The following is a 16,844-nucleotide window of genomic DNA, read 5'->3' as shown; positions in this document are numbered from 1 at the left end:
TTCAATTTGAACGTAATCTATTTTCGATATTATACAATTTCAATTCACTTGTTATCTACTCCGTATATTGTGCGAGATTTTGATTTAGCCTCAATTTGCGTGGGATGGGGGGAGCGCTGGAAGCAATAACCAAAAACAAACATGTCTCTTTAACATTTATTAACATATCAAAAGTTGTCGTCGTTATCACTTTGATGCTGGCTGTTTACTTCCTAATAAAGAAAATAAAAATGAGTATCATTGTAATAGAATTATATAATAGGTCTGTTCTCGTTACCTACACTTTCTGCACTTTTCAAAGAGTGCAAATTCTTATTCATTGATATTTTTCAGTAACTAGTGAGAATCTGCATTTTTTGAAAAGTGCAGAAAATGCAGGTAACGAGAACAGATTTAACACAACTTACCTCTTGTATTATGTCCATCATCGACATATTACCAGCTGATTGTAAAAATTCATTTATTTCTTGAGGTACACAAAAATGACGAGTTGCATTTGGTTGAATACCCATATCTTCAGCAATAAATCTAAATTCTGGAGTTTCTCTCAGTTCAGAGTTTAGTTCTTCATAAGTAAACAATGTTCCCTTTGTAACAGATTCATCAAGTGGTCCAAAATCAATTATTTTTACTTTGTCCTTTTTATATCGTATCACGTCAATTACATCTATAAAAATAACCTGATTAACTACTAAAATAATAATAATGACAATTAAACTTACAATTTTCTGCATTGAATCGATGCTTAATACGCTCCATAAATATGCTTTTGATGTCCTGTTGTATGCCATATTTTTCTGCCTCTATATAACTGTAGCACTGAGACAGATCACGTTGGGAAATACCTGAAGATAATCAATGTAAGATTTAGAATCGTATGTATAATTTACTTAAAATAAACAATAATGAAATTACCAATTAGTTCATTTTTAACAACGAAGCAACGAAACTCTGTACAAGGATTAATATCTCTCCACCGTTTCAGTACCAAGCAAGGCTCCAAACAATGTCTATTATCATTTGATTTCATAATTCCTGTCAGATCTCCTGAAATTCTATCTGAACTTTTCAGAAGTAAATACACTTCTTCCAAAGTTGTACATTTCAATGTTTTTGTTGGTGCTACCCAAGTTGCATCCTAAAAATAATATTTTTATAAATCACTACCGTTTATATTTTCAAAGTAATCAACTGCTAATAATTTACCGAAGGTGTACTCCAATTACACTTTATGAAAACTGCTCCAAATTTATCAAGAACTTCTTGTATCTGTTTACTGAAGTCAGGAAATGTGGGTTGACATTCTGAATCCTAAAATAACCGATAAACCATATAATTATTAAACTTTGTAGAACATTATTTTTTACCAATATAAAATATATACCTACCTCGGCAGACTCCTGATTCACAGGTGAACCATCCGACCATTCTGAACTATATGGAACGCTTTTCGCTGCCTCAAGAGGCAAAACAAAAGCATCATGCTCCAAATATTTAAGAACATTGTCAGGAATTGGAAGCACAACAGCTTCTAAGGAATCTTTTGTAAATCGTGGATACCAGACAGAAAAGGACAACTCCCGTTTTAAATCGTTAACCATGATTATAAAAGGTTAAAATTACAATATTCATATCATTTACTTGTACGTCACAAAAATATGTATAAATAAACTACTATGAAAAATCTAATTCATTTTTTAAGAAGTATTTAAGTTTACAAAGTATCAAAAAACAAATCTTACACCTGTATGAAGATTATCGAATTAAACCGTGGTACTGTATCTAATCAAAAAGATACACTAGATACATTTAAGAACTCATTTATATTGTATTCCCTACTATTGTTGTAGCCATAAAATTGAGGTAAATGTATTGTTGTTTTGACAAATTCTAAAATCACGTTGCAATATTTTTAGACGTTAGTTCTACCGATAAAGTAGCTTTGTAACAGACATAACGGTATTAGGCACTACTTTATCATTTCAGAAAGAAAGTTGCAATGTTGTATTGTATATACAAGACGACGCCTCTGTGGTGATTTCATTTCTATATAAAATAGCCAAATGTAGAATTCATAAGTATTTGTTTAATATTATTTGTCTGCTATTGTACCCGGAAATGTTACGTTGATTATTTTATGAATTATGGAAATGTGCGATCAAATCTGGCTGTAAGAAACTATGAAGACTTTCGCTAGTGCCAACATAGTGGGGGCTCCAAGTGTTTCTGATATCTCAGATCAATGATATTATTTAGAAGATCAAAATGCACAGCTGAAACTCAGCTGTTCGCAAGTCTCACGAATTCTTGCCCAACATCATACGTATCTTCTGTAAATTTTGTTTTAATAAGAAGACTCAAAGGCCACAATTAGACGGAATCATACTCATACCTGATGTTAATGTCAGGAGCGTACCACAGTGCTTTGTGCGTAAGACTTCTGTATTTCTTTTATTTTGCTATTTAACGTGTACTTAGTTCAGTTTAAGAGCAATCGTAAATAATTTCATGAAATTTTACTTCTTAAATGAATTTAAAGATCAAAGCAAATAAGATTATTCATATTCTTTGCATGCATCATTATTTAGTATAACGTACATGTATTTCCTTGACAAATACCCACATAAAATTAATGAAAGATATCGTTAGCTAATCTGTATAAAAACAGACGCTTAAATCTGACTAGGTAATCATCAAATAATCTGTTTGAATTTTTATTGACTATGTATAATGGAACTCATGTAATATATGTACTTTTAGGAATATATCAAAGAAGCATTTCTTGGTGAGACTTGAAGGAAATTAAATATTGTGACATATTTATTGTATGTATTATCCCACTCATGTTAAAGAGATGTACAAAACCGCAGGTGGTTAATCTCTATGGAAAATAGATGTGTCATTAAACAATGTCGGAGCCTTCATGTTCATTGAATGAAGAACATACCTCCAAATCCAGGAAAGACAAGATGGTTAAAAAGGATTGGGAATATTTTGGTAATTGGCTACATTGCATATGTATAGTCACCTTTGATCTGGAATTAGGTCAAGCTATCGAGGTAAAGAAAATCCACTTATAATTACATAATACATCATATATTCCACATTTTGGCAATATTTAACTTGTAAATTCTTATAATCATAATGATACGAATATCTATATATATATATATATAGATACATATATATTTGTTACAGGCAATATATCCAAAACACATTAAATTAACGGAGCAAGAAAGATCAAATGTATGTTATTTAGCGTTTCCTGATTCTAATTCAGGTTGTATGGGAGATACTCAATATCATGTGAAAATTAGGCAAAATGGAAAAACAACGCAATATACACAAGCTCTAAAAGAGTACAATAGAAAGTGTCCAATTTTTCTACAAGCTGATAAAGATTATTATTGGGGCTATGTATATTTTCGACAAGTTAAAGATAAGACTCTGCCAAGGGGATATTTCCAAAAGGTAAACAACTTGTAAATTATATAACTACCTATGATATGCATTATCTGTATGTAATAAATGGTAAATAATTTCAGAGCATTGTTATGATAACAAAATTACCATTTATAAATTTATTCAATGAACTATGCGCCTTGATAGCCCCCGAGTTCTTTGAAGTCGGCGATACCGTTATGGATACAGTAATTCAGCAGGTTGATCAATGGCCTCCACCTCTTCCTGGACAAATAATTCACTTACCTATTATGGGTGTTTTATTTCAAGTTAGTCTAAATTACAAATTACTATTGTCAACTGGTAAGAATGTATTTGTTTTTTCATTTATACTTTTATGCATTTCTTATTGCAGACTTACATTCCAAACCAAAATTACAAAGCTCCTATACCGAATATCCCTGCAATGAACCATGTTCCTAATAACCAAGTGCGGAGGCTGTTCTTGACATCTGCTTATGAAAGTGACATGTTTCGCAGTCTTGCCAGTGTTGTAAGTCATGTTCATCTTTTGTGGGAGCTTGTACTTCTCAGTGAACCAATTGTTGTGATGGCCAGTTCGCCAACAATTTGTTCTGAAATGGTACAAGCATTGACAACGTGAGTATATCATCAATCGTTCCACTGCGCGAGTCGTTTACATAGAACAAAGTTAAGATTAACCATATTTTTTTTCAGAATGATCATACCTTTAAAGTACTGTGCTGATCATCGTCCTTACTTCACAATACATGATTCTGAATTCAAGGAATATACTACAGATGCTCCTGCTCCTCCAGCTGTTATACTGGGTGTCACTAATCCATTTTTTGCTAAGACGTTACAACATTGGCCACATATCATTAAAATAACTGATGGGATAAGTACTGGTAAGAATGTTATTGTAATGTAAGTTAATGAATCTATAGATCCTATACAAGAGTAATACATAAATAAATCGTTTATATTACAGGTAATCAAAAATATAGAATAAAAAAATCAGAAAATCTCAAAGTATTAGATTCAAAACCAGGTGTTTACACTCAATACAAACCGTTTTTACAAAAAGATAAAGCTATATTAAAGAAATTGTTAAGAGGCATTCAAACCAAAAGGCCTGGCGAAGTTCAGACTGCTCTTTTGAAAAGACATTTGTGTGAATTGACTGAGAGTTTTATGATTCCGCTAGAGAGATATATTGCCAGTTTAATGCCTTTACAAAAGAATATATCGCCGTTTAAGGTATCGTATAATATTGTAATCATTAATGTAATAATGATAAACGTATAGCATATGAGAATGAAAATAGAATTACCATTGCAGGCAACGCCAATTCCACAGCTATTTAATCCTGATGATTTTTTGGCCACGTTGAGTAGTGCAGGCCCACAATTGACTATTGGTATAAAAGGTGATTGGGTTGGTCTGTATAGAAGATTCTTCCGTTCCCCAAATTTTGCTGGATGGTTTCATACCAGATATACCGAGCTCACACAAAAACTGCAAGCTATACAGCTTGAAGCCCTATCCAGAGCAGTGAGTATAAACTCCTAGAATTTTTCTTCAAAGTATTATATAATATTTAATTTTGTTTTCTGTTTCTCTCTATCTTAGGATTTAAAGACATGGGTTCAAGGCAAACAGGAAGTAGAAATTGTAGACATGATACTAAGAATACGACAGAAACTGGATAAAAGTTACGACGACGATGTTCCTATTGGACATGCTGTCCAGGAAATGCTTAGGGAAAGAATAAACGACATCACTTGTACACTGCCTGATGATTTAAAAGTCATACTGAATCAAGAGTCTTGACATTATAATTTCGTTATTAGTGCTATAATGATTAGTCCATTATAATTATCGAACAGATACAACCTTAATAAGGTAACCTACAATAACTCAAAGGGGTATGGCGTATAACTAGAGCGTAGGAAGAGTATCCATTGATCGTAACGACAATAATTTGTCGTTAACAGATCAATTTCAAACACTTACAGCATAGCTACAAATTTATCATTATTTTCCTTGGAGTTTTATGGATCTTCCGCTAACAATAATGCTTTGCGATTCCAACAATTTGATCTTTTTCCAATTGCGTCTTATAAACTTAAACTCGAATTATCACAGTGCATGAATTAAACTGCTTACAAAAAGAAATTTTCAAAAGTATTATGAACTGTGTCTCTTGTAACATATCTCATTTTCTACAGAGACAAGTCTCAGCATGAAATCTAATTTATATTTCAATTGTGGTCAACTTATTATTTCATATACCAGACAAGTACGAAACATTATTTAGATATTATAAGAATCTTAGTACGTTCCTTCTAGTTTTCTAAACAAATTCAAGGGGAATGTGATAGTAATCTCATTCATTTTAGTACATAAACTCATTTCTCAAATATTATGTAACACACACCTGTTGCACACTTTGACACAATTGTAAATACGAATCATTGATGTTATTAAAATCTATTTTAATAATAAACTTACAACCTATTATTATTTCATAAGACCAAACGACGTCTAGTTGACGTATATAACTATAATTAATTTTTTTTAAAGTCTACATAAGATATTCCTATTACCTTTAATATCTATATTTTTTGAACATCCACGTTGAATACCTCCCATATATTTCTTCTTCATCAGCTGACCACTGTCTTAACTCATTACAATGTTAACAAAATTAGTGTAATGAAATAAAATCAGATCAATTTTCTTAGAATACTATTTTGCAAGAAAAATATATGCAATTTTCAAGCGATTTGGTCAGCCCGCCATTCGCGTGCTCGAACCGTTAGTTCTTGTTACGCCTGCTACCCTCTTTCGATAGTACACGTTACTACTAGGTAAACTGACATTATCGTATCGTGTTGTGCACAGCACTGTTCAAGTACGATAGTGCAGCACTGTGCAGGATACATAGTAGTAAAGATAGTGTCAGTGTAGTAGCTGGTGCAGTATAGTAGAACTATATCTGCCCGGCAGAAAACATAAATTGTCAGATTATAATATTCAACGTGAAACTTGGAGTAAGATAAGGAGATTACAATTACCAAGAGGGTGGCTCGGTGAAGGCCTCCGTTTAGGTTTAGGAAATGGACGGCAAAGTGGAGGAGGACGGCCACCGGAGCATTAACGATGGCGACTGGATATGCCCGGATTCTCAGTGCGTACTGCAATATATAAACGTTTGTCTCCGGCCCAAAGGATCACCGAATTCATCGATCCACCTATCTCCTTTAGTCCGCTGTACGTCCTAATATTTCCTATCCTTTCCAATCTCTCCACTGGAAATAAACATTCATTATTTATTCTGATTATCTCATTTGTATTTGATTATCTCTTTATATTAATTATATCTTTATATTTACCAGCTTGTCATTCATTCTTTTTATGACTGTTCTACTACTTGTTATTCTTATTGTAGATGTGCCAATGTCAATTTTGCCAGACGAAACTCTTGCAACCGTTGTGGTAAAGGTATGTATTATAGGATTTTTGTCCTTATGTATGTGAAAAAGAGAGGAGAAAGTCATCATTACCAATCTATGTATTATCCCCATTATGCTATTTCATATTTAAAATTTTTTGTACGTTTTACAAGTACACCTATAGTCCAATCAGAAAATATAAGTGACAGGTTCCAATACTTTTTGTCAGTATTGAAAATTCTAGTTGTATGCTTTTAATTTATATAAGTATTTAAATTGCTTTGTAACTATAAACAATTATATGCAGACAGAGGAGAATGTCCAAAGAAAAAGAAGCTTGGTCAAGAAATAGGAAAAGCTGCGGCAGAAAAAAGTAGAGGCTTATTCAGGTAAATATATATCAAGAAATTAATTATACCTAGAATCATTTATCTTCAAATAAAAATTATTTATATTCTAGTGCGGATGATTGGCAGTGTAGCAAATGCGGAAATGTAAATTGGGCTCGTCGACAACAATGTAACATGTGCAATGCACCAAAGTTTGGTGAGGTCGAAGAACGAACGGGTTATGGAGGGGGTTACAATGACAGAGGAGTTGTTGAGTACAAAGAAAGAAAGGATGACGATGATGATGAATACGATGAATTTGGACGACGGAGGAAGAAACGAAAATTAGATAACCGATCCGATGACGATTCCAAAGATTCGAGGTATAACAGTCCACCACGTAATTCATCTAAAGAAGAAGTAGTGAAGGAACAACCAGTAAAAGAACTTGTAAGATTCTGAAATAATATTTATATCTGTCATTGTCAAAACATTTAATTTAAAACTGATTATTTGATGCATTTCAGGTAGACGAAGAAGAAGAAGAGGAGGAAGATGAAGAGGATGATGGCGATCTGTCAAAGTACGATCTTAGCGAATGGGATGATTTTGTTCCAGTAAAAAAAAGGTGAGAAACAGCAATAATTTTTCCAATAAAAAGTATCTTTATGATCATTGTGTAAAATTACATATTTTTTAGTGCAAATGGCGAATCAGCTGGCTTGGAAGGACAGCGGTCAAGGTAAACACGGTACGATGAAATTTAAATGATACAGTCATTTTGAATTATGCAGTAGTCAATTATTTAAACAACAATAGTTTCATAAACCTGATACAATTCAGAATGACTACTGAAATCAGGTCTTGTAAGTAATAAATTTGTTATTTTAATTGCAGAAATGGAGGAAACTGGCGGGACTCAGGCACATCCAGCCAATGAATGGCTGGACAGGACAGGTTTGGTTTGGGTTTTGGGTAGAAAATTGATTAAAATGACGTGTCATTAATGAATATTAAATTCGGGCGTTTGCTAAATGTCTCGACTAGCCTGAATGAATGTCAGAAAGTGCCATAAATAATTTATAGTTTTAATTGATCGAATGGCGAATGAATCAGATATACGTGAATGTGTTCCTAGTGTTCTATATTTAGCAAACGTCTTAAAAGTAATAAATTCAAGTATTACAAATTTATTTCTCTTGCAGGTCGATGGAAGTCAAAAGAGCGAAAACAGAGATAAACGACAAAAACACCCAACGCAACAAATCTAGACATTTAGAAAGCACCTTTAAATAATATAAACAATATTACATGATTATCTTATCACAGATAGTCATTCATAATAGATTACATTTATGAAGGAACACGATGATTCACTGTACCTAAAGATACGGACAGGGATAATAGTAAAAAATTTGGCGATGTAGGTAAACAACATCAAGATACTGATACCTATATCCAGACATAGAAAAAGCTTGTAAACAAAATTCACGTGGCTACTCCTTTAGTTCTACAAATTGCTTCAAATTGCAATAATGTAACTTATAGAGAAGATAAGCACGTAGTCATTTTCGGGTGTATAGAAAGAGAAAGCTTCAAGAATACAAGAATTACTAGAAATGTGAAAAAAAGCTTACATTCTCCAATATTTGCCTAGTTGCGAGACTCTGAAGTTCAAGTAATAATTGGTACAATTTGCTTCAATTGCAAACAGTGTCAAATACTTCCATGAAAATGATTGGTCATTCATTTTTCTTCAGTTTTGTGGAGATAACAAAATAGTACATAATAATAACAATTTGTAAATATTACGTAAATATCATGTTATTGTGACTTCATTTTCATCGGTCAAAAATTTTATATACTAGAAGCCCATTGCGCGCGCCAACTTGCGAGCTCATGGAAGATTTAAGAATTATTTTTTATTTATAAATTTCAAATCCTAAACTTGTAGATTAAATTAACGACTCAGTAAGTTAGGAAATTTTTAAATAAAAAATTGTCCTCTTCTACCTTCCTCGTAAGAAAATGTCATTTCAAATTGTTTATTTTATTTTACGTAATTTATTACTTATGTAATAAAGCGTACTGGGACTTAAAAAAAGGTAAAAGTGCCGTTTAGTGGGTAAACCACGAAATTTATTACTTCGAAACAGTACGTTGGGTATCGTAAATTCGAGTCATTCTATTGTATTTGTATTAAAATGATTAAACTCATGTTCGTGACCCAATAGCATCTTATGCCAATAAAGGATATTTTACAGTTTCATAATGTTCGGAATTTTGTTTTCTCATTCTCTTTAGAAGATAAAAAAAGCAGTATTGGTCATTGTCTCACTATATTCTTCCGATCGTTATTAATCATAAGTACAATTCCTTGTATACATAATTTTTTATTAAACATCCATTTCAGTGATCACCTAGATAAACTTTTAGACTCTCTCAGGAACGTACTTTTGAATAAGCGACGCATTGGCCATGATTGAATACAAGTTTTTGAAGGTCGATTTCAATTTTCTCAGAAGTTTGATCTTGAGATTTATTAACGGTCATTGCAAAGGCCAACATGATCGGGAATTGCCTTCTTTTGAAAATAAAGGGATAGACGTTTTCGTAGTAGAGTATTATACGAGTCAAAAACACTATCTTCCTGGGTTTATCACTCGTTAATATTTCACCCTAAAGTACGTTGTTAGCGAGTTCCAAAATCAAATATCTGGTACCCGTATCATTGCCAGCCCTAACACCAAAGCCAGTGTCAGTGCGAGCGTAATTTTACGATTTTCAGTATAGAGTTCCATACAAAGCTTGAAAATTTCGATACAAAGAAAGGTTTATACATATCTCATTTGTCGTGCACATTAACATAATCTGCACTCACAAATATTACCATTTGAAAATGGAAGAGGCTTCATACGATCGACGCTAGTATCAAATCATACAAAACTGCTAATCACAAAAAATAAATCGATAGGATGAGATTGTGCTGTCCAATGAAAACTTGTTATACGTGAAAATTTTTAAAACTTACTTTCACGCCGAGAAATAGCTAATTTTGGATTCTATTAAATTTATCAAACTACTGTGTAAAATTCATGAAAAAAATGCAGAAGATATTATGATTACAGATCAAGTAAATTTATTTTCTTCTTTTCGATTTTATCATATTGTACCGGGAACACTACAGAAAGTATCAAACGGTGGGTATGTACGTTCAGTATTTAATCTATATAGGAAGCTGTAATTGTTAGGCTGTCAAGAAATTATTGATTGATTCTTGTATCGACTTCTTGTAAATATCTTTATTTTATTTTTCATTTATAATAAAAATCATTCGTCAACAACATAATTGTTCTTAGTCAATTATTCTTATATCATTATATGCTACGTGGGGTCATGATTATGCACAGAGTTGGTCACGAAGGATTGGTGGGGCGATATCATAAGAGTTGTTGTATCAGGTATATATATCGTATATATGTACAATTATCAATTTGAGCTTGCTTGACTGTGTTAAGTATTTAGTGATAAGGAAGGATAAATTATTGCCGACTCCGTATCAACTATTTCTTTTTTTTCCCTTTACTTTTTCTTATTTCCCCCAAAGTTCTTCCGTGCGACTGCCGTTTCTAAGCGAATTCCTTACCTTGAGCAACACGAAGAGCAACGTCCAAAGATAAATAACTTTCTCTCATCCAGGAATCTCAATTGTCGTACGCGAACTCGAATTGTATTACCGGCTGAAGAAAAAAAAAAATAATAAAAAACAATTGGTTTCTCGGAAAACCAAACTTTACACTTATTTACAATACTGCTAATAAACACATTCCCAGATTTGTAACAGTTGGAATTTACATAATCGTTCTCTACGGGTCTCGAAGACTTGTAGCTAGGTAATAATGTTTACCTAATTAAACACATTGGGCTGATCGTTACGGCTAGGAATTTCGCGTGCTCCTACCTCCATGTCCACGATTTGATACATCACACCCCGATATACAAGACCACGAAAATATCGACGTCGGCCACGATATTGGACATCGACATCAAGGTCGACATCGATGTTAATTAACAATGACGATTAGATACTCAATATGGTTCGGTAAACTCTCAAAAAATTAGAGTACCAAATAAATGCAACCAATCGAAGAACGAGAACCTGTCGCGTGTGTCAGAAATATGCGAATAAAGAGTACACAAGGTATACTGATGTACGAGTGTACCTGGTCTCGTGTGTCATTGGACGAGACTAAATGTAGCTACGGCTTGGTAAATCGCGCACCTCCTTGTAGAACTCTCGTATAAGAAGAAGCGAAACGTCGTCAATGTTGAAGGGAGCGGAGTGGGATTAAGGAAGTATGTCACGTCTCATAGAGAGAAGTGAGATGTGTGTATTACTTGGGCATGAAAAACTGCTGATGCGAATGCGAATTGGGTGGTGGATGCAGATTAGGATGTGGCGGTCCGCTGCCTCTCGTGCCAGTCGCATAAAGTTGCTGCTGGAAATTGTGAAACTGTTGGGCGTAGTTAGGGTCGGACATACTGGGTCCGCCAGCGACGAAGGGACTGTTCTTAAAATTACTACCACCACCACCCATACTTGGTGGTAGAGGCTGAGAGGCGTCAGGCGGTCCCAACCCCATGGGACTGGCCTTACTGCCGGGCACGTACATGCCAAGATTCGGTTGATTGGGGACTTGAGGTACCATGTCAGGAGGGAAGACTTTGTCGGGGTCCATTGGACTTCCGGGAAAAACACCGCCGCCGACCATGTGCTGCATGCGCATCATGTTGGGCTGCGGTCGCATATTGCCAACAGGCCTCATCGAGGGATGAATGCCGACGGAAGTGTTCATAGGTTGACCGTCCATCCTGGGTGAACCACCCATACCAGGTAGGCCACTCATGTTTGGCATACCGGAGTGCGGACCCATGTTGTTCGGCACGCAGCCATTTGGGAAGTACTGAAGGTTCACTGAGGGTGATGGCATCTTCGATTCGAGATTAGAGAGCGGGTTCGTGAAGCGCTGAAGGAAGTCTAGGCTTGGTGGTCCTCTTGGCGTGTGACCCACGTTAGGCCTGGCTGGTAAGTACTGAATGGTGTTTGGTGCACTGGGCTTAACCTGCACGTTGGCTCCGTTGTAAGGACTCGGCCCTGATACATGACCCATAAGTCTTGGGGGCCCATGAGGTTCACCGGGATATGCACCGCCTGAATGCATCATTCCGTGGCCCATCATAGGATGACCTATCTTGTTGGGAACACCGGGACTACCTGTATGAGGTGTTGGACTGTAGCTCGTCGGTGGTCCACCGAGACCGATGCACATCCCACTCACATCACCAGGTTCGTTAACATTGCCGGATCCACCAGGCATGTGACACCCATTCATTTCTCCCATTTGCATCATGTGCATTCCATGAGGATTGAACGGCATCATTCCTGAGTTACCAGAATGCATTGGACCATCGTTTCCTAATGCGTTACTCGCAGCCGTATTCGTCAACTGTTGACTCATCTGAGCCAAGGAAGTTATGGGATCAAAATGATTGGCGCCCATTCCACCCAGGTTCCCAAGCCGGCCATTGCCTCCACCTCCGCCACCAATATTGTTAGGATTTAAAGGTACGTTGTCCGACGGTTGACTAACATTTGCTGACGGCCTGCTACATGGAAAAGATGGACCCAAAACTGAACCGGGTTGCGGTTGATTATTGGGATTTCCAACCGGTGGTTGTTGGGGATCTTTTGTCGACGGTGGGGAAGTATCTGCCTTCATATTAGGCGACGCTGGAACTGTTCTAGGAGGTCCCATACTATCAGGTATACTGCTGTTATGAGGTGCAGGACTACTTTGCGCGCTTGCAGTCGTCTTGCCCGTAGACTTTGTTGGATCCGCTGGAGTATGGGGTGCTGCACTTCCTGGAGTATGTGGAGTATGAGGTGTGTGTGGACTATGTAACGGACCAGCAAATCCTCGGTTCATACTATCCATAGACGGACTTGCACCTTCGGATCTAGCAGGGAATTGATTGCCACTCTCCATGCTTCCTGGCAAGATTCGATTCGACATCTCTGTATTGTTGCCCGTGCTCCTGCATGACAAATAAAAGAAATTACATAATATTTAGGAGATCGAAAATTTTTATCACGGGATATTACTTCCATTGAATACGTATTTATGAGAACTTACGTAGGTAAATTCCCATCTTTGAGACTCGTATTAGGCTGCTTCTGTATGGTGAGTTCTTGACCCTCGAAAGCATTGAGATATTGTATTTGCTGTGGGCTAGGAACCGGCATTAAATTTGCCTCCTTGACACCAGCGGCGTTTACCGTACCACCATGTTGTTGTTTTTGTTGAGCTAAAGATTGCAGCGTCCGGCAGAACATACCATCCACTGATCAAGAAAAATGTGGAGCTCAATAGAGTTGCTTTAATCTTACCAATAGAGTCTCTTTATGTACTTGTCATACTGCGGCTTCCATGTTTATATTAATAAAAAATGGTTTTTCATGCAAAACAAAAGCCTTACCGCTTGGAGGTTGGTTTGTTGGAAAGTCCAGGGAAGAATCCTTTTGTGGCGTCGCTCCACTGGGACTGAGGGCAGCGAGATGAGAATGAGACACGGGTGTTCCAGGATTACTGTGATTTAATCGCGCGGTTGAAGATGTCGTTGCTGTACCAACTGCAGGATTTGGCGAGTCCTGACTAGTTGGACTCTGGCCTGGCAAGTGACCTCCTGGTCTTTGGTTACCAAGTTGAAATTGACGATTGCAATCTGCAGGTGAATTTAGGGCCGAACTTGCTCGCGGCGACGGTAGCGATAGATTGCTCGTCGGATTGTTCGGCGAGGAGGGATTCGGACTCTGGATGGCAATAGGTACACTCGCCGACCTCGTCGTTTGATGATATGGAGGAGGTGGTCCTTGACCACGAGGTACACCTGCCATACCTGCTCCGCGTAGGGGGACTGTACCAGGACTGCCAACTCCAACCTTTAACGTAGCAAATTATATGTTTTTTTTTTCTTATGTCTAATGGGCTAATTTGAGAAAAATGTAATAATAAGCTCGTGCATCTTACTTTATTTTTTCCATCGAGAAATTGACCAATGCCAACGGATTTGTGCCAATCCACAACTGAAGGACATTGACCCTGAGGTCCTGTAGAGGGAACATTTGTCGGTGGTCCGGAAGTAACTGGTGTTCCCTGGGCAGGATCTAGAGGGCCACCTGCTTCGTCTTTGCATTCGCGGAATAATATTTCTTGCATTTTTCTTATAGTCGCCAGTTGCACCTCCCGATGCTGACGTTGTTGTGGCGTCAATTGTTCATCGGGGACCTTCACACCTTGCAAAGAAGGCTGCAGACCGCCAGGACCAGGGCTGGTGTTACCTCCTAATAAGTTAGGACTATGACCCATGGCGGCATTGGTAGACGGAGGTTGCGGATTAGCTAAAATAGTAAAGCGTTATAGATTAAAAGTTGCTTTATGTAGATAAAAAATGTTTGAGAATATATGTATAATTGAAGTTTGTGAAAATTCTGACAGTATTACTATAAAAAGCTATTCATTTTTTCTATTTACACAAACTCATACGTACCTGGATTGTTGGGGGAGTTCGGCACGAGGCAAGGCACATCTATATTTGTATCATCCAACGATGACTCCGGGTTACCCAATGAGTTTCCACCGTTAACGTTTCGGAGATTAGGTTGCTCATTCCAAAATGGTGGAGCATTTGGATCCAGTGCAGACAATTCCGGGGGTTGCTCCGTCGGGAATCCACTATTTGGCGCACCTTGCTGTCCCTTCTGTTTCATCATTGCAAGGTTGTTTAGCCATTGAGCAGGATTTTGACGAAACTGATTGACTTTATTTGGATGTTTCTGAAATAATAAGAATTATTATTTTCTAGATAACGATTTTACGGGTCATTTCGTATCTTTAAATGCACTTGATAATAGATGGAGTAAATTTTACAAGAATTTATAACAAAATATTACCTCTAAGTATTTCTTGGTGCCTGGTTGGGCACAGTGATAAGCAATGATAGATGGGAATTGTCCCTGTAGCACTGCATCTGCACCTTTATTCGCAAGTGTTGTTGAAAATACAAAGATCTGGCTTTGTTGTTGCATGTATTGTGCTTCGCCACTACCTGCCCCAGCTCCCATTTGCTTTCCAAGTACATTACTCACCAGTGGTTGAATACCATCTGGTGCAAGGCCCACATTACCTCCACAATCTGTAACACAAGTGGCACCGTTGCAAGTATTCGAATAACTAAAGTTATAAATTTTGGTATGAAAATTTTAATTTTATGGTCTATGTATACACATAATTCTCTCTAACTTACTTTTCTCAGAATGTTGTAAAATGTAAATCATCTTAGTCTTTTCTAATTGAGAACTGTAGAACAATTGTTTCATGTGGATAATATAATAATAAACAGCTTGGATAATTAATAAATTACAACAGCGATGTTTATTTTCAAAACTTGCCAGGGTTTCATTTGAACATAAACATAAAATTATTTGGTCTACTCCAAAAGAATGTTAAGCACAGCAGAAACAAACTTCCACATCGCAAGAACATTCAGATTAAATAAATTAGAGCTTTGTTTGTGTATGGTCATCTAACCTGCTAACTTACCACCAGGTAGTTCCTCTGTTGAATTAGCAGGATCATTTTCTTGTTTTACAGAGTTCAAGACTGGTTGATTACCACTAGGACCATTCTGATTATCTCCAGACATCGTGCTCTCCCCGTTAGCTGAATCAAGATTAGAGTCTCTAGCACACTCGGTGGCATCGTCGCCAGTAGCATCGTCGTTATTGGCAGCCGTACCTTCCTCCTTAATCTTAACAGAGTCCGTATCTGGTTCTTCCTTGACCACCGTAGTGGGAACACAGCTTGGTTCACTAGGTTTCTTCTCCGTTTTCATGTTCGCAGGCTCGATAATGAGCTTTTCAGCGTCAGACTATGACGGACGTTTTAGAACCCAATATCATGGCTATGTCCTTACTGTTCCGTTGTGCGTGTGAACGACCTGAACGACCTGGTTTAGAAACGACCTGAGCCGTGGAGGTTAATCAAAAGCCGTGTCTACAGCTAAGCTATCTAAGCGTTACGTCGAATCAAGCCGTTTTACCAAATGCACCCGATCAAACTAATATTCTCGTAGCTCGCATGATTCTGGAGTAATGTGTCTATCTTAGGGCGATGCGTGCGTGCTGGGCATCTGCGAATATCGCCGTGCATTTAACCGGTTGCCAAGGATGCTCCTGATCCTGACTTAGACAAGTCTCGTTACTCAGCGAATACTTCTTGCTAAGAGTTACGATAACTGAGCCTCAAATCCTCTGGTGCACGAAACTTGAAGATGCCGAAATGTCAGCAGCCTCGGCTCGGCGCCGAGCGCATAGCCCTCCTCTTCGGCTGGTGCTGCTGCTGTTATTGCTGCTGGTTACTGCTGCTGCTGGCTACTTGCTCAATGTTTCAGAAAGGATCACGTTTCTTTCGAAAAGGAAGATAGGTGCCCTAATAGTCACACACGCACGCACTTGGGGCCAATGCACGCCGCACTTAAATTTCTCTTCGTCTTGCGAGCATTGTTCTCCTCAACT

The 16,844-nt window shown here is 37.1% G+C and overlaps 4 protein-coding genes across 15 annotated transcripts; 2 read left to right on the top strand and 2 right to left on the bottom strand.

The window, feature by feature from the left end:
* Nucleotides 1-142: 142 nt before the first annotated feature.
* LOC107269888 (cell division cycle protein 123 homolog) lies at nt 143-1,919 on the bottom strand. The gene is made up of 6 exons (XM_015744281.2): nt 1,389-1,919; nt 1,207-1,311; nt 916-1,138; nt 723-845; nt 408-667; nt 143-212 (listed from the first exon to the last, which is right to left on the bottom strand). Exons 1-6 carry the CDS (start codon nt 1,599-1,601, stop codon nt 168-170), a joined length of 969 nt encoding a protein of 322 aa, XP_015599767.1. The 5' UTR covers nt 1,602-1,919; the 3' UTR covers nt 143-167.
* A 57-nt stretch (nt 1,920-1,976) lies between these two features.
* Nucleotides 1,977-5,932, top strand: LOC107269887 (protein DENND6A). Of its 6 annotated transcripts, none has more exons than XM_025087239.1 (10): nt 1,996-2,427; nt 2,761-2,785; nt 2,871-3,059; nt 3,178-3,471; nt 3,546-3,731; nt 3,818-4,062; nt 4,141-4,331; nt 4,415-4,683; nt 4,765-4,977; nt 5,056-5,932. In XM_025087239.1, exons 3-10 carry the CDS (start codon nt 2,910-2,912, stop codon nt 5,254-5,256), a joined length of 1,749 nt encoding a protein of 582 aa, XP_024943007.1. In that variant the 5' UTR covers nt 1,996-2,427; nt 2,761-2,785; nt 2,871-2,909; the 3' UTR covers nt 5,257-5,932. The 6 variants fall into 6 exon arrangements, with proteins under 6 accessions (XP_024943010.1, XP_024943007.1, XP_024943009.1 ...); XM_015744278.2 differs by having other exon boundaries at nt 1,999-2,427; nt 3,199-3,471; XM_025087240.1 differs by lacking the exon at nt 1,996-2,427 and adding an exon at nt 2,460-2,686.
* A 352-nt stretch (nt 5,933-6,284) lies between these two features.
* LOC107269890 (zinc finger Ran-binding domain-containing protein 2) lies at nt 6,285-9,482 on the top strand. Of its 5 annotated transcripts, none has more exons than XM_015744287.2 (8): nt 6,285-6,616; nt 6,878-6,930; nt 7,189-7,270; nt 7,342-7,660; nt 7,738-7,837; nt 7,909-7,952; nt 8,108-8,167; nt 8,416-9,482. In XM_015744287.2, exons 1-8 carry the CDS (start codon nt 6,546-6,548, stop codon nt 8,479-8,481), a joined length of 795 nt encoding a protein of 264 aa, XP_015599773.1. In that variant the 5' UTR covers nt 6,285-6,545; the 3' UTR covers nt 8,482-9,482. The 5 variants fall into 5 exon arrangements, with proteins under 5 accessions (XP_015599773.1, XP_015599772.1, XP_024943012.1 ...); XM_015744286.2 differs by having other exon boundaries at nt 7,909-7,961; XM_025087244.1 differs by lacking the exon at nt 8,108-8,167 and having other exon boundaries at nt 6,286-6,616; nt 7,738-7,838; nt 7,911-7,952.
* A 1,015-nt stretch (nt 9,483-10,497) lies between these two features.
* LOC107269885 (collagen alpha-1(III) chain) lies at nt 10,498-16,725 on the bottom strand. Of its 3 annotated transcripts, XM_025087237.1 has the most exons (8): nt 15,871-16,007; nt 15,575-15,627; nt 15,222-15,463; nt 14,819-15,104; nt 14,299-14,669; nt 13,748-14,210; nt 13,405-13,612; nt 10,498-13,306 (listed from the first exon to the last, which is right to left on the bottom strand). In XM_025087237.1, the coding sequence occupies exons 2-8, from the start codon at nt 15,603-15,605 to the stop codon at nt 11,605-11,607; spliced, it is 3,303 nt and encodes a 1,100-aa protein (XP_024943005.1). In that variant the 5' UTR covers nt 15,606-15,627; nt 15,871-16,007; the 3' UTR covers nt 10,498-11,604. The 3 variants fall into 3 exon arrangements, with proteins under 3 accessions (XP_024943005.1, XP_015599761.1, XP_015599762.1); XM_015744275.2 differs by lacking the exon at nt 15,575-15,627 and having other exon boundaries at nt 15,871-16,725; XM_015744276.2 differs by lacking the exon at nt 15,575-15,627 and having other exon boundaries at nt 13,405-13,576; nt 15,871-16,725.
* Nucleotides 16,726-16,844: the final 119 nt, after the last annotated feature.

Source organism: Cephus cinctus, unplaced genomic scaffold (assembly GCF_000341935.2).
Source record: "Cephus cinctus unplaced genomic scaffold, Ccin1 Ccin1_scaffold0690, whole genome shotgun sequence".
In the NCBI taxonomy this organism is placed as follows: domain Eukaryota; kingdom Metazoa; phylum Arthropoda; class Insecta; order Hymenoptera; family Cephidae; genus Cephus; species Cephus cinctus.
Note: the sequence above shows the minus strand (reverse complement) of the source record. Positions and strands in the feature narration are given on the sequence as shown.

What these genes read in the sequence shown, in the direction of transcription:
- LOC107269890 (XM_015744286.2), top strand. Translation starts at nt 6,546, where the DNA reads ATGGACGGCAAAGTGGAGGAGGACGGCCACCGGAGCATTAACGATGGC. An exon ending in TTGCAACCGTTGTGGTAAAG is followed by an intron (nt 6,931 to 7,188) that starts GTATGTATTATA and finishes AATTATATGCAG; the next exon opens with ACAGAGGAGAATGTCCAAAG. An exon ending in TGAATGGCTGGACAGGACAG is followed by an intron (nt 8,168 to 8,415) that starts GTTTGGTTTGGG and finishes TTTCTCTTGCAG; the next exon opens with GTCGATGGAAGTCAAAAGAG.
- LOC107269885 (XM_015744275.2), bottom strand. Translation starts at nt 16,162, where the DNA reads ATGAAAACGGAGAAGAAACCTAGTGAACCAAGCTGTGTTCCCACTACG. An exon ending in AACAGAGGAACTACCTGGTG is followed by an intron (nt 15,464 to 15,870) that starts GTAAGTTAGCAG and finishes CTTGTGTTACAG; the next exon opens with ATTGTGGAGGTAATGTGGGC. An exon ending in GAACTCCCCCAACAATCCAG is followed by an intron (nt 14,670 to 14,818) that starts GTACGTATGAGT and finishes TTACTATTTTAG; the next exon opens with CTAATCCGCAACCTCCGTCT.
- LOC107269887 (XM_025087241.1), top strand. Translation starts at nt 2,910, where the DNA reads ATGTCGGAGCCTTCATGTTCATTGAATGAAGAACATACCTCCAAATCC. An exon ending in TTATGGGTGTTTTATTTCAA is followed by an intron (nt 3,732 to 3,817) that starts GTTAGTCTAAAT and finishes TTCTTATTGCAG; the next exon opens with ACTTACATTCCAAACCAAAA. An exon ending in AACTGATGGGATAAGTACTG is followed by an intron (nt 4,332 to 4,414) that starts GTAAGAATGTTA and finishes TTTATATTACAG; the next exon opens with GTAATCAAAAATATAGAATA.
- LOC107269888 (XM_015744281.2), bottom strand. Translation starts at nt 1,601, where the DNA reads ATGGTTAACGATTTAAAACGGGAGTTGTCCTTTTCTGTCTGGTATCCA. An exon ending in TGAATCAGGAGTCTGCCGAG is followed by an intron (nt 1,312 to 1,388) that starts GTAGGTATATAT and finishes CGGTTATTTTAG; the next exon opens with GATTCAGAATGTCAACCCAC. An exon ending in TGATGGACATAATACAAGAG is followed by an intron (nt 213 to 407) that starts GTAAGTTGTGTT and finishes TTTCTTTATTAG; the next exon opens with GAAGTAAACAGCCAGCATCA.